This window comes from Sinocyclocheilus anshuiensis, unplaced genomic scaffold (assembly GCF_001515605.1).
Source record: "Sinocyclocheilus anshuiensis isolate Anshui unplaced genomic scaffold, SAMN03320099.WGS_v1.1 scaffold569, whole genome shotgun sequence".
NCBI lineage: Eukaryota > Metazoa > Chordata > Actinopteri > Cypriniformes > Cyprinidae > Sinocyclocheilus > Sinocyclocheilus anshuiensis.
The window spans coordinates 1,533,815-1,550,128 of record NW_015536511.1 but is presented as its reverse complement, the minus strand read 5'-3'; the positions used below and the strand labels follow the sequence as shown (position 1 = coordinate 1,550,128).

General features: G+C 36.2%; 1 protein-coding gene across 3 annotated transcripts in view; it reads right to left on the bottom strand.

The window, feature by feature from the left end:
- arhgap42b (Rho GTPase activating protein 42b) overlaps positions 1–16,314 on the bottom strand; it is a 111,715-nt gene that overhangs the window by 74,955 nt on the left and 20,446 nt on the right. For all 3 annotated transcript variants that reach the window (XM_016490764.1, XM_016490771.1, XM_016490779.1), the window contains exon 2: positions 11,815–11,910. In XM_016490764.1, coding sequence (XP_016346250.1) covers positions 11,815–11,910 — 96 coding nt within the window. The remainder of the gene's footprint in view (positions 1–11,814; positions 11,911–16,314) is intronic.

Sequence of the window (16,314 nt, the reverse complement as noted above, 5' to 3'; positions counted from 1 at the left end):
GCATTTGCTGGTTAAAGTTCAGACTTATAATAATAACTTGATTCATGAGGGTCAACAGAAATGCTGTTAGCATTGATTTGTTGCCACAGCTACTTATATAAATGATTCAGCATTTAATAAGAATGCAGAATGAACAATGGACTTTATTCTTTGAATTTAAATCAATATGGAACAGTTAAGAAAGACCTTCCTCCACTTTTGGTCACCTACAAGGTATGAAATATCCATGTGCAATAATTTATTCACAACAAACAGAGCACTTAAAAGGCTTTTAGGTGCTGCTAATAGGCTTCAGGCACTAAAGTTTAAAGTAAAATGAAAATTCAATATATTTCAGACTACATACTTTTACACTTTCTTGTCATCCAAGAAATCAGCTGAAAATACCATGTGAATAATCGGTCTGGAGCAGCAGGATAATGATATAATGACAATGCATAACATAGTATAGGTTAGGGCTGCACAATGTGGGGATGAATAAAAAGATATATAGATAGATAGATAGATAGATAGATAGATAGAGTTTTCACAGGCCACATTCCCACTGTTTTTGACCAATTCAACATGACGATAAAATAATAATAATAATAATTATCATAATTTTATTGTGATTACTGATTATAATACTGGAATTATTGTCATATTACTAAATAAAAAATATTAAACAAAATATGAAACATTGTAATACTGTAAAATAAATATCATAAAATAAAAAAATCAAGAAATAAAATATTTTTTTACAAAAAGTTTTTGTTTACAGAATATGTGTGTGTACTGTGTGTATTTATTATGCATATATAAATACACACATGCATGCATGAATATATAAATATAGTTAATATATAAACATAACATATTTTTCTTAAATATATACATGTATGTGTGTGTATTTATATATGCATAATAAATACACACAGTACACACACATATTCTGTAAACAAAAACTTTTATTTCGGATGTGATTAATCGCGATTAATCGTTTGACAGCACTAAAAATAATTCGATTTTACTCTAAAATTACAATACTAATATGTATGTCTTCATTTCTTCAATTTCAAATGGTAGGCTAAATCATCAAACTTTTATTTTGATGGGCTGCTGGCAAAAAAGCACTGCTGGTTTTAGAATGAAGCTTGGCTCTGTGTTCATGTCCACGCATTCAGCATATTATCAGTGTCTCAGAACGGCTCGATTCACAGTAAACGAACCAAGCCATTCTCAGATGCTGAAGCACTGTATTATGAACTACATGTGTAAATGCCGCGCTTGAAACTGATAAAACATATTTAAATAAATTGGAGTCTGTGTGATTCGACAATCACACTAACCCACATAGCGAAATTATTTTATTTCAATATAGGCTATATCATGCAGTCCTAAGTCCGTTGCACACTAAGTCCAAGAGCCTCCAAAAAGGGAACTGGTAAAACAATTAAATATTTACGATTTTACGATTGAATGTCAGAATATAAGGCTATCAATAATTGGCTGTCAGTGGAGAAAGATGTGTTTTGCTGTCAGATGGTGTAGTTACGGCTTCTACCAGCAGAGGCTAACAAACGAAACCCTGACCCAAGGGTCAACCGCTGCATTGAAGGTAATTCAATCCCAAATAGGGCGACCTGTGACCTGGAAATTACTTTAATTCCCACAGTCCCTGCTAAGTCCTTGAGCTAAGTACTTAACTCAAAGGTTACACCGTAGAGACTGAGCCTACAATTAGTGTAATACGAGCTACTTGGAATTAAAAACAAAGAAAAAAAGAAAGACACAGAACTAATCAGGTGTGAGTGTGAACAGGTAACCTTGATTCTAGCTTGCACATACATAAAATTCACCATACATTCAAGAATAGTGAAAAAGTTCAACCAATGGATGTTTGGAAATAGACTATAATGAAGTTTTCCATCTATCATTCCCTCGACTCTGAATGTTTAAGGGTTAGTTCACCCAAAAATGCAAAATTCTGTCATTAATTACTCACCCTCGTGTTGTTCGAAACCCGTAAGACATTCGTTCATCTTCGGAACACAATTTAAGATATTTTTGATGAAATCTGAGGGCTCTCTGACCCTCCCATAGACAGCAAGGTAACTACCACGTTCAAGGTCCAGAAAAGTACCAAGATGATCGACAAAGTAGTCCGTGTGACATCAGTGGTTCAACTGTAAAGTTACGAAGCTACGAGAATACTTTTTTTGCACAAAGAAAACAAAAATAACGACTTTATTCCACATTTTCGTCTCTACTGCGTTACTTGTGGACACGCATTCAGGATAGTATCATGACGCGAGCGTGTGGCGGCGCTGACCCAGATCCGGCGTAATGACATCATCACGCCAGATCTGGGTCAGTGTCGGCGCCACCACACGCTCGCGTCATGATACTATCGTGAACGCGTCCAAAGTGGGTCAGAGAGCCCTCAGATTTCATCAAAAATATCTTAAATTGTGTTCCGAAGATGAATGAAGGTCTTACGGGTTTGGAACAACATGAGGGTGAGTAAGTAATGACAGAATTTTCATTTTTGGGTGAACTAACCCTTTAAAGCTATAATTCACACAAAAATAAAACTCTGGAATATAGTGTTCAACTTATGAACTCCTTTTATGGTGTTTTTTTGTTTGTTTTTTTGTCATGTACGTGTACCATGCTGACCAGCCAATAACTTGACCCCTTCTCAACAACCCCTTCCTAATGACAAAATTACTTTTGTAAGTAAAGTGTTCTTGAGTTTGAATACCAAGACCACTGCGTTTAGTGCTTCACTAAGAAATTCAGATTTTTTCAATATAAAACCCACCATCATCCAGTGTTGGCACTACCCTCTTTCTCTTGCTGTAACACAATGGCAGCTTGTGATTGCTCAGAACGGCGTCTGCGAGCCACTGATGGCTCCATCGCTTCATTTAAACAGGCTGCGGATGAGGGACAGCTGCTGTCTCTGCCTGGATGGACTTTACCTCTGTTTGCGCTTGGACACTTGGTCAAGTTCAGCTTGCCAACTCTATAAACACAATTATCAAACCATCGGTCCAGATAGCCTCTCTTTGTGTCCATTTATGCTCCTTGGCTTTTAGCAGCTATGGACAGCTGAACGCAAGACTGCCATCTCCCAGAAAACTCCAAAAACACCACTGATGCCTGATGATTTCTGATGATTTTCTGATCACCACTGATGATTTCTTTTTTCTTGATTAATTTTCTTTTCCTGTTTAATGATACAGTCTTTAGGGACCTTAATGGCCAATTAAAAAGTTCCTTAAACATGACAATATTAACAGTTATGATTGATTGATTAATTGGTTGATTGATGGATTTATTTTATTTGTATTATTATTTATTTTTTTGTTACAACAATTGTCAATTATTATTTCATACATTTCCCATCTCTACTCTCTCTGTTTGTGTGTTCATGTTTATGTACTTACCAATAGTTTTGGTGACTAAAATAACCCCAATGTGATTTTTTTAAACTTTTTTTTTTATGAAAATTTAAATAAAAAAATAAAAAAGGGAATAATTAACTGATTGATTAATTATTTATTTATTTGATTTTTTGTTACACAAACTGTCAATTAATATTTCATATATTTCCCATCCATACTCACCGTGTGTGTGTTAATGTTTATGTTGGCAATAGTTTTGGTGACAAAATTGACCCCAAAGTGATCCTACATTTGCTTTTACATTTTTTTGAATGAAAATTAAAATAAAAAAAAACAAAAAGGGATAGACAGACAGACAGACATTAGATAGATAGATAGATAGATAGATAGATAGATTCATAGATTCACAATTAGAGTTGTACAAATAGAGAAACAAATAGAAACTGTGTATTTATTTATCAGACTTGTGAGAATGAGAAACGCAATGCGAAAAGAAGATGAGAACAGAAAATGAGAGGGAGAGAGTGAGAGAGATTTAATGTGGAAGATAAGAGCAGAAGCTGTGGATAAATGTCTCTGTTGAACTATATGAGGTACTTGAGGCAGGATGTAGTGGCTAAAAGGGGTTAGAGCGTATGTATCATTCACAGGTTAATGACAGAAGTGAAGAGTCATTCTGTGAAATGGGCTTTTGGCTCAGGACAGAAGAGATCTGACGTACACACATTTGAGGAGGGCTGATGAGAGAGGCAGACAAGGAATCGCCCTCTCATTTAAAAACCCCTAATGTACTATCCATAAATCAAGACCGGTCGCACACGACTGTGCTTCAACAAGAAATAGCTTTAAAACCTCATGAAATCACTTGATAAGTATTTTCACTTGCAATATTTTCTATTGAAACAGGAAGCTTAGACAAGACAGTTCTTTCTTTCTTTTCTTTTTTTCTTTTCTTTATTTATTTTTAATAGCTAGGCTTTAGTTACATCATAACCATGTTTTTGTCTATTAATTTATTCAAAAGTTAAAAATGAAAATAATACATAAAGGACTTGAACACATAATTTCTACAATGAGCAGATTTCTCATTTTTGTATTAAGAATCATTTTGATATAAAATATGGTGAAACCAACATGCAAGGTCAATAATTCTCATAAAAATATCATCTAATTTGACAAGGCTGATGACAATTCTTAAAAAAAATCTTGAAAATAATAATTCAAGGAGTATGTAAAATCTCTATATTAAAAATATATAGATGTTTTACATTTAAAAAAAATTGCATGTAAACATTACTCAATTATTCAATAATAATTATTCAAATAATTATTCAAAATGTAAGGAAAATGTGGTATCTTTTTTTACTTAAGGGTTACACCAAATAACATTTTTATATTCAATATACAGTATTCTATTAATTCTATAAATGAAATAAATGTATATTTAATATATATGTAAAAAAATGTAACTTTTTACATTAAAAAATATGGTATTATTTTTTTCTTGAGGGTTAGGCTATATGCCATTTTTAGATTCAGTATATACATTCATATTTATTCCATATATTAAACATGTTTAATAGATAAATGATATTTGGAAAAAAAAAAATATAAATTTTTTACCTTGAAAAAAATATTTAAAAACATTCTTGTAAATAATGATTCAAGGAAAATATGTTATTAATTTTAAAATATGTTAGTAATGGATGGTTACACCACATGACATTTTTAGACTCATTTTATACAATTTCCTACAACGCCGTTCTACATATTGACGTCATGACAAAACATCTCTGCTGAGACAATGGGAAAGTCAGAGCCCCGAAGAGCAACAAAGAGAGAAAAGGACAGAAAGTATGAGTGGCAACAGCCATCTGCCCATCACGGTTGAAGTGAAACAGCCATGTACTTTTAGGACAATTAATATTTCCAAAACGACATCAATCTTTCTGTGAGATTGATTTGAGGATAACTGGTGTGGATTGTGAATGTCACAGCAGGAAGTCTTGGAATGAAATCGATAGGAGGTCAGGTGACCCTTTCTGTACTCCCAGACAGACTGCTGATGCGACGCAGACTGCTTGGAGCTTCAAAGTAGATTCTGGTCCCACAGCACACGAGGGGTCCGGTCAAGTCACTCCGAAAGCTCACTTTCATCGATGACCAGATTGATTCCACAAGACAATTACATTTTTCTTCAGTGAGAGTAATCTTACCCTTTTAGGGCTGGGACACTATGAGAGCACAACAGAAATACCAGACACTTTAAAAACTTTCTATGAAGACTGATAGATGAGAACTTTTTTCTACTGGTCAACTGATATGGCGTTTCAATGGTTGATGCCAACGATGGCATTAACTAGAAGGCAAAGAATAGCTGATGGCTGATATAATATTGGTATTTTTTAAAGCTGTGAATTTATTAAAGGGGTCATATGATGCGATTTAAATTTTTCCTTTCTCTTTGAAGTGTTACAAGCTCTTGGTGCATAAAGAAGATCTGTAAAGTTGCAAAGACTAAAGTCTCAAATCCAAAGAGATATTCTTTATAAAAGTTAAGAGTCAACCACGCCTACCTAAAACGGCTCGTTCTAACACGCCCCCACATGTCTACGTCACAATGTGGGAAGATTTGCATAACGCTGCCCAAATGTTCACGCAAAGAAAGAAGGCGTAACTTTTATTCTCGCTGTAGTATTGTTGTTGCCGCCATGTCGTGAAGACACGTGTGTGTGTGTTTGTGTTCTGTGTGTTTCGTTGTGAAAGCAAAACTACTTTGGTTGGCCTTAAACGATATCCGCGGAGTCCAGCCCAGGGTCGTCACATGTGGTTGCCGCAAGCCCGCCGGCCACTCCTTCGTCGAATCCGCCCACCGCCGCTCACTCAAGCCAGCCTCCGCTCACTCTAGCCCGCCGTGTGTGACACTGTGTTTCGTTGTGAAAGCGAAACTACTTTGTTTGGCCTTCCAAAACAGGACACGACTAGAAATCAGTGGTTAAGTTGTATTTACAACACTGTTCCAGAACAGTTCAACCCAAATATTCAGATGTGTCCAGTGCATTTTATGGAGGACTGTTTCCTGATCCTGGTAGAGTAGACTACATGGGCTGGCGATGTTCTGACTCACAGACTGTAAGTAAATTTTTTATATTTAAAGAATTTGCCACTGATGATTCAAGCGCGAGTTTGAGCAGTGTAGAGTAGCGCTTGTTGTTTGTCATTTCTCCGATCACAAATGCAGACATGGTTTTATGTTTACGCGGCGCGATGCAACGCGTAAAAAGACAGTATATGCCATTATAATCCGTCCCCACTGGATGCAACAAATGCCTCGTTTATAATGGGTTTTAATGTTTTTGTCTTGTCGCTCCGGCCGGACAGGGCATCACAATATGGTAAGGGGCGTAACATTTCTGTCACACACTTGAGGAATTCAGCCAATCACAATGCACTGGATAGCTGGCCAATCAGAGCACACCTCACTTTTCAGAACGATGAGCTTTGTAAAAATCGACAGGTTTCAGAAAGGCGGGGCATAGAGGAGCAACAATAATGTACAGTATGTGGTAAATAATGTGTTTTTAACCTTAAACCGCATAAACACATTTCATTACACCAAATACACAAAATAATGTTCTTTTTAGCAACATCATATGACTACTTAAAAAAATTATCTAACAAATAAGCTTGATCATGGGCTGGCGATTTTGTGGTATTCTGATACTCAATCAAACTTTGAATGATATGCTTCATATTATATGAATGGAGGGTATAGGTTCTTTTGAGCCCAACTCATATTGTACATTTCAAACTATGTGGCAGCACTTTTTGTATTTCCTTAAGTCTGCACAATGAACTCTTATGTAAAGTTTTCCCCATAACAAATATTTGAACCTTTTTCCCCCTATATTTTGCCTATGTAAGCCCTATTTTGTTATTATTGTTGTTTATGCTGTTTATACTCCTTTGCTTTGTTAAAGTAATTAAACTAATATACAATTCTAATACAATGTGTGTGTGTGTGTGTGTGTGTGTGTGTTAAACTAATACACACACACACATACATATATGGGCCATTCTACAGAATTGGTGCAAACTACTGTCCCACAACCAAAAAACACATTTAAAAATAATTTAATTATTCAAATCTTAAATGTTTATTAAGATCCTTCTATTATCTATTGAAACCCACAATAATATTTACAATATTAGTAAGCTTAATATATATAATAAAATAATCATTCATTGGGTACTTTCAATTGGGAGGTGGCTTTCCCGAACCCTAACACCTAATGTTAACACCTTTCAACTTATTGAAATAATTTTTTTATTTTTTTTTATTGTTGTTTTTAAAAGTATGTTTTTGATTCTTTTAAAAAGTGAAAAAAAAAATAAAAAATATATATATATATATATATATATATTTATTTTATATATTTCTTTGTAAATTATGAAACTTTATGTAAAAAAAAAAAAAAGTGCCCTGCATTTTTCATGTCGCTACTGAAACAGCGTATGTTTTAGTCCATTGGCTGAGACTGATTTTAACCACACCCCTAAATTTATGATCAGGAAATATTCCTGTGTCCCCCTCCCTCATAACTACATTGTGAATAGAAAGGCCCCATCATTTTGAGGTAAAGGTGTTCAAAATTCTGAGAAATCTGTGTGTAACTTTAAGGAACGTCACTACCGAACACTTTTTTCTGCAATTAAGCACACTTTTTGGGGAGTTATTCCATAACATTTAGTTTTTAAATGTGTACAACTGTTCAGAACTGTGCTACCTAAACCATGTGCTGATTAGCATCTTTGACCTAGGTTCAAAAGTATCTAAAATTGTCACTACCGAAATCCAGAATCGTGAAGCTCTAATATATTTGACCCTGGACCACACCACAAAACCAGTCATAAGTAGCACGGATATATTTGTAGCAATAGCCAACAATACATTGTATGGGTCAAAATGATCGATTTTGTTTTTATGCCAAAAATCATTAGGATATTAAGTAAAGATTATGTTCCATGAAGATATTTTGTCATTTTCCTACCGTAAATATATCAAAATGTAATTTTTGATTAGTAATATGCATTGCTAAGATCTTCATTTGGACAATTTTAAAGGTTATTTTCTCAATATTTAGATTTTTTTTTGCACCCTCAGATTACAGATTTTCAAGTTGTATCTCGGCCAAATATTGTCCTATCCTAACAAACCATACATCAATGGAAAGCTTATTTATTCAGATTTCTGATGATGTATGAATCTCAATTTTTTTTTAAATTGACCCTTATGACTGGTTTTGTGGTCCAGGGTCACATATATATGTTGTTTCTACACCAAAAGTATTGTAGTGCCTGCCATTTTTGTTCACAGTATGTATCAGAGTATCACTGAACGGACTTTGAACAAAATGCTGGATTCATGTCAAAGAGATGGCATTAACATGCAGCCACAGGTTTCATCAACATTCACTTGTCCATGGAATGCAAACCAAAATCATCCGCCACATTACACGTGTAAATCAATAGCCGTAGCCCTATCATTTCCTACCTATCATGTTTCTGTCCATTAAAGCGGTCCATTAGATAAACAGCCATAAAGACTCCTTTGTGTCGCTACCTTCCAAAACATCCCCGCTATGGCCGGCTCGCCCAACATTCCTTTTAATCATACAAACAGGGGAAAAAACTGCAAAAATTCACCCCATTCCTATTTGGCGACCAGACGGGGATAGGAAAAAGCCAAATTGAACTCCATTATGAGCTTGCTTTGCCACACCTCAACACATTTAATTAGATTTTTTCCCATCAGATTGCTTGGGAAAAGAAGAGGAAAAGGTAGCAGGCTAAATGACAGGTTGCTTGTGCGACTGAGAGTACGAAAAGACTGGAAGCCAACTGTTAGATGCAGATGGTCTGAGTGTCAAGCCAGCACACAATGCACAGAGCAGGACAGGAAGATAATAAACAAAGTAATGACACATAAGGAGAGAACGCAGGAACGAGAGAAGGATAGAAAGAGATGAATGGCTGCAAAAAGAGACAGAACAGAATGAGTGATCAACCCATCAGGGCGTATGAACTCTCAGCACATCTGCTCAGTGCCCACAGAGGGTGAGCCGGCTGCATTTTCCTTAATCTCTGACACAAATCACAATTAGTTACTCTGATCTCTTAAAGGGCTGAGCTGAGACCTTTTTGTCTGGAATATAAGCAAATCAATACAATACATTATGCATGCCGGTCAGGCAATCTCACTGAGACCTGCCTTGAGCTGTTGAGCTAAATCTGGACTGGGACAGGATATTAGCATGCCCGATGCTTGCTTTCATACGAGAATGCCTTTACTAATCAAAACGATGAATTGTAAGTCCTTCTGTTACTGCTCACATGCTAAAGATTGTAATCAATAGCCGAAAGGCAAAGAGTCGGAGTGGAAGAAAAAAGAGGCTAGAAAAAAAAACTCGTATGGAATTTCCATGGATAGGTCTTGATTAAAATGACAATCCCAGCCATCTGGGACAGTGTGCGGGACATTTGGGATCAAGGAAGGAAACTATTCCTCAGAACATTAGGAGAACTTTCCATTAAGATGAACTTAGAATGGTTTAGCACATCATTTTTAATGGGTTTGAAGGAACATTTTATCGCTCAGATATTGCTTTTTCATAGCTTAGGCGAGTTAATGGACTTCTTGGTTAGGAATCAACTTTCTCAGATGTTCTGCTAAAACTCCTTACGAGAAATAAAAATGAGTCTCACAAATGAGACAACTGTTGACGTACAGTAAGAGTTTAGAGAAAAAAAATTGAGTGTGGATAGCATAGCCGTTATAATTCAGTCTTAAAGAAATTAATATTTGATTTGAATATTTGTATTTGATGAGAAAGGGTCTGAGCATCTGTTAATGTTAATTTAATGTTCACCGGCATTGGAAAGGTTACTTTGGAAATGTAACAGGTTACAGATTACAAGTTACCCTATTTGAAATGTAATAAGTAGTGTAACTTTTACAATTACTTAAAGTAATGTAACTGATTACATTTGATTACCTTTCTAAATTTCTCATTATTAATTTTCAAACATTTAAACCAGGCAGGGCTAATCTTACAGTAGTACTCAACACTGATTACTGTAAGACTTTCAAAATCCTTCATCACTTAAATTAAGACTATAAAAAAATTATTTTAAAGCACAGCCACCACAAAATCAAACTTTAGCACCTCTTTTTACTTTGAGATCATTGTGAGGTTAAATACTGATTTAAAATCATAACAAGATTTTTTTGTTTGTTTTTTAAATCAAATCTTTGCATAGCTATGACTAGGGTTGGGTATCAATTGAGTTTTTTACGATACCGGTGCCAAATCGATACTTTTACAATGGTACCGGTGCCTAAACGGTGCCTGAACCGATACTTTTTTAAAAAGAGCCACATAAAAAACGATGGATAACATTAAAGAACATTAAAAATATAAAAAATAAATATACATAGCATTCACATGCTCCTTGGATGCTCTCATTTCCCGAGTTGTGCTTCCCTTACTCTAAGGCTAATAAATGTATTTCACGATCTGGGTCATTATTTAATACAAAACAATATTTAATACAAAACCACACATAATGTTTCTACTGTATCTCTGTCAATCACTCTGATTTTTAGTTAAAATGAGTGAATTGACTGAGTGCTGTCTGTCACTGTCTTTAATCAGTTCTGTGAATTACTGTATGGTATGCCACATGCACTGTAATATGTTTTATATTAAATATTACATTTTCAAATGAAAATAGCTATATGATCGTTTTATAAAGTATGCGTTCATATGTGTTAAGGGCTAGATTTCCGCTGGAGGAAACAGCTGTGGTGTGATGAGCGGTGAACGCAGCGAAAACTTTACAGTAGATGGGAAACCGATTGCTCCCTCATGACCTTTTGTAAACTGTATTTATGACAAAGAACTGCACAGATACAGATATAACAATCTATCGATAAACACACACCTTGTGTCCTATGTTTGAGTCCGCTCGCGCTGCGCCGCCGCGGTCTGCGGAATTGAAGAGCGCGCTGAAAGACGGGGAGGAGACGAAAAGTCTGCCGCCGTTTTCATATGAAATTTAAAGAGAACTGACTCTGAGCCGATCATGAATTTGTGTACAGTTTATGGAGCTAATCGCTATAGCCCCGCTAAAAATGGCCTAGCGACATCCATGCGTCTTACATCCATTTCAGAGAACCAGGACAAATACAAATACCCGGAGCTGTGTGAGACACTTGAGGGTGAGTAATTTAAGGGCTAATTTTCATTTTTGGGTGAACTAACCCTTTAAAGGAATCCCATTTGTGATTTGTCATATACATCTATGAGACTGAATCAGTATTAGAAGCAGCAGACCACAAATCAGCAGTTGATGCCACACTTACCAATGTTGACTTCATCATCCGTTTCTGCGTCACCAATACACTCAAACTGGAACTCCTGTAACGACTGGGAGAACTTCTGCACGGCTGCCGAGAGGTCTAAAAAAAAGAGAGAGAGATTTGAACCATGAAAGTGTACACAATCACATGTATCTCCTGCAGAACAGTTTAACAAAACTATCATGGTGCATAAAATATCTTAAGCTATGACATTCAATCAAGGACTACAGAAACACATGAAAGCTAACTAAGAGATGAAATCAAACTAAAATCAAAGCCACTTGAGTCAAAGGTGTATCCTCTTTTCAACACAACCTTATGGGAGTCTGTATAAAAAGGCAAATACATAATCTTCACTCCGTGCTGAGAGTAAATGAGTTCTCATTTGGAGTGCTAAATGTACATCTCAGTCATCAAGAATGGGTGGAAAGGACTTGCGCAGGAAATGCTAAGCAACTCAATCAAAAACGGTAATGAGACTGCAGAGAAAAGCAATTTCATCATGCCTTAAAAGAGGTGATCGATCCAACAAAAGCTCTCTGACAAAGAAAACTCTGAAAAGGTTTTCTCATTACGTGTTCCTTAATCTTCTATTTGGAAAAACGCAGGATTGGAAAATGGCTCTTTCAAGCTTAAGAGCATAAGATTTGTCAAAAGAGCAATACGTAGGCATTCACAATGTGGCAGGGAGGAATACTAACTTTGCACTTTTGACTGTTGTTTTGGTAAATTTTTCATTGACCATTTATCAAGAAAGGCCATGAGGATGAATTGCAATGCTTATAGACCAGCATTAATATACAGACTGACACTGATCTGCCACAAGGGCGGCTTGTAATTCCAGAAAGATCAAAAGTTGATTCCATACAATTCTCAATCCTATATGGCTGCTTTGCTGTTAATTTCAATGCAAGTCTAATTTGGGGCATTATGGCTCGCTTTGGTCAAATCTATAAATAGCATTAACACTGAACACTGATAAATAGCAGAGAGGACTGAAACGAGAACATAAGGTTATAGTTGTAATTTGCACTTAATGACTTTAATTTTCTTCCATTTCTGCTTTTTGTGCATCATAGAGTTGCAGCAAACAATTTGTGTTCATTTTCTGCCCACTTTTTGACCTACCAAAGTCAAGAGCAGACAGAAATAACATTTCTGTAACTTCTGGCTCTTTGAATCTCACATATCAAACATACATACAGAATGCAGCGCTCAGGGAGGATACAGAGAACACTGCAATCTCACTTATAGTAAACACTGGAACATTCCACTTACAGGGTTCAATTCTAATGGCTACAGATGCTATGTGGATACATTAGCCATGATTCCTAACTAAAGAAAACATTGCAGCAAAGGGCAACAGGATGTGATGTGATTTTTCCCACATCCCATAAAAACAACAGCGCATCATCCACTTCTGTAGCACTTTTCACAATTATAGTCAGTGTTTCTTGCACACAAATCAGTCACAGAAGTTAGAAATTTACTGTGAAATGTACACTAAAATAGTTTTCATAACCATTTTCCTCCCTTTTTTGGCATTTAAAATGAACTCGGTTGCATCTTCTGCGTTTAAGATATACAGAGTTCTGGCATGAAACTCTAGATGGCGCAACTCAATCTGACTTAATGACATCATTATCACATGGCACAGCTGATTGGTTCTCTCCTGTATCAGTAGCCAATGAGCTCGCTGCTCAACATTCAAATATATGACTAGTGCTTGCGTATATAAGAAAACAAAATGAAAATCAATTAAATGCAAAGAAAAACTAGAAATTCTAAGTTTGTCAAAAAAAAAAAAACTTTGCAATGTTTGAAACGTGACATATAGAAATCTGCATTGAGTTTTCACTTTTCAGTTATGAAATAAATTAACACTTCCAGAAGGCATTACCTGTGTTGAATCTTTTGAATTTTGAATTAAATTTCTCTTCCTGTCATTCCAAATCAACATCTTATGGGGTGTGGCCAATTCAAATAAAATTCATGATTTGAAAGGGAGCTAATATTTCAAAGCGATAATTCACCCCAAAACTAATAATTTACTCACCCTCAAGTAGTTCCAAAGCTGTATGAGTTTCTATCTTCTGCTGAACACAAAAGATGATACTGTGAAGAACATGGGTCAACAAACAGTCGCTGATCTCCTTTGATTTCCATAGTATGGACAAAATAAGTAAATAAATAAAAACATACTATGGAAGTCAATGGGGACCAGTTTTGCCCAAGCGTGACAGCAACAAACTAAACCCCTCATAACACCTTATAACTGCAGAGCAGTGCCCTGAAAAACCATGTACTTCACAAGAAAATGCTTAAGTCTAGTCATAGCTTCTAACTGAGATAAACACAGGAATTTAATCCAGTTTAAGGTTTGATCTTTGGCCTTATGCTTCGCCCAAGCACTGAGAGCGCATAACAAGGTTATCCACCGATGTGTTGAGTGAGCATGTATATCATCTCATGCCATGCACCAGCTCTGAGACTCCAGGGTGCTGGTCAATAATCTGTTTGAGATGCGAGTCTGCTCAGTCAAGCTGAATGAGTCCCATCAATAATGCAGCGCCCTTCACCCCTCGTACTGACAGACAGCATCACCACTGCAGCGCTGATCCACAACCACAGTACTTTCCTAAAACCTTCACTGAGAGCATTAATGTCTAATAGGCCTGGCTTTTCCAAGATCAGAGGTTGAATAAAACGCAAGCGGGTGTCTTCAAGGGGAGAAGGGGGAGGACACCTGCTGCTGTCCAATCGGAAACACCTGGAAAGTCGCACCTCTGCCACTGAGGTCTCCCTAGTGGGCATTTTGCTTCCTTTTCCCTCCTGTATTACCTCAGCTCTCCAAACTGTCTCCTTATCTCTATAGGTAATGGCTTGTAGATCTGCTGTCCATCTCCACAGAGCTGTCACTTTGAGCTGCTGTCTTTTCTTCCTCTCGCCTATTAAGAGTAGAACATGCCATCCATCACAACATGCCACCTTCATACCTTCAGGGAATCGCTGAGCTTGGATTTGTAAATGGGGTGTTCTTGGCTCTGTTTCAAACCTTATTGAGCTGCCTCACCGCCTACTGTTTACATACAGTAAGCAGCTGCTTTCTAAGTCAGCATCCTAGTCTAAATGGAATATGTTAAGAGACTGAAATGGAAACAACTTCGTTAATAGTCTTTCATGTGTAGAGATTGAACGATAATGGCTTTACTGATATTTAGATAACCTTAAGACTAACATATTGATACTAACACCCAAAAAACTTAAATTTTGATTTCATGGGGACTTTAAGCTTTTTTTTTGGGTGGGGGGGATTGGATATCGGATCCATACTTAAAGCACACCTACATGCAATGCTGCCTAAGAGTTTGACCCAAACTAGTAATGTTCTGCGGCGCATAATTTTGCTAGAACTTTTTGAACAGCTTTTGTGTCAGAAGCACACCTATGATGCCTAAAGATGTTCCCTAGGTAGGCATCGCAATGGGTTTTGGAACACAACTCTTGATTCAGACATCTGGTGTAATGAACACACTGCCAAGAATAACACTAGATGTTCTCACCACTGCATGATGGGACATGCGCCAGTAAGAACGAGTACAAGATTTTACATACGTAAGTTCACACTGGGTTTTAATAATAAATCAGTAAGAATAAGATGGAATACTGGATTCAAAAAGGATGACAGAGTAGTGTGAGCTGTCACAAAGCATTACACACTCAAACTGACTCGCAAAAGCTGCAAGTGAACATAGAACCAGCTGGAACCACTCCCTATAACACACATACTAAGAGACAGACACTATGTGTCATTACCTCCCAAGTTTCAGGGGTAGAACCAAAAAAAAATTCCCCTACAAGACAATACAAGCTCAAAGGGCAAAACTAGATAGTAGAGGAGCATGTTCAGAGGACATTTCTTAAAAGGTCACATACGTCCACCCTGCTGCCTCTCAGACCTTGCAAGATTTATTTTCTTTTGCCTGTTACTTCATTTTCTCTCTCTTACATTCACTCTTACATTTAACTTTAAAGAAATAGTTCACTCAAAACTGAAAATTCAGTCATTATTTACTCGCCCTCATGCCATTTCAAACTCGTATGGTAATTTTTCATTTTTATGGAACATAGAGAATTTTGGACAAATATTCACTTGCTTCTTTCATACAATATTCATAGACTAGTCTTTCCAAAAAAGAAGAAAAAAAAAGTGTTGGGAGAAACATGTTAAAAAAATTGGTGGGCATTAACTAGATAATTTTTCAAGAGATGCTATGCCATTAATAATGTGTTATTTGTTAAATAACAACATATCCAGTTACTTTGTCAACTAAGTAACATTTTATAAAACAAAATAAATATATAAATACATTGATAGCTTTAAAAAATTTTATGTTTGGAGAAATAAGGGTATATACAGTATATGATTTACAAGCATTGCACAAGTTTGTGTGTGTGTGTGTGTGTGTGAACATGATTGGCTTTGTGTTTTACCAAATTTAG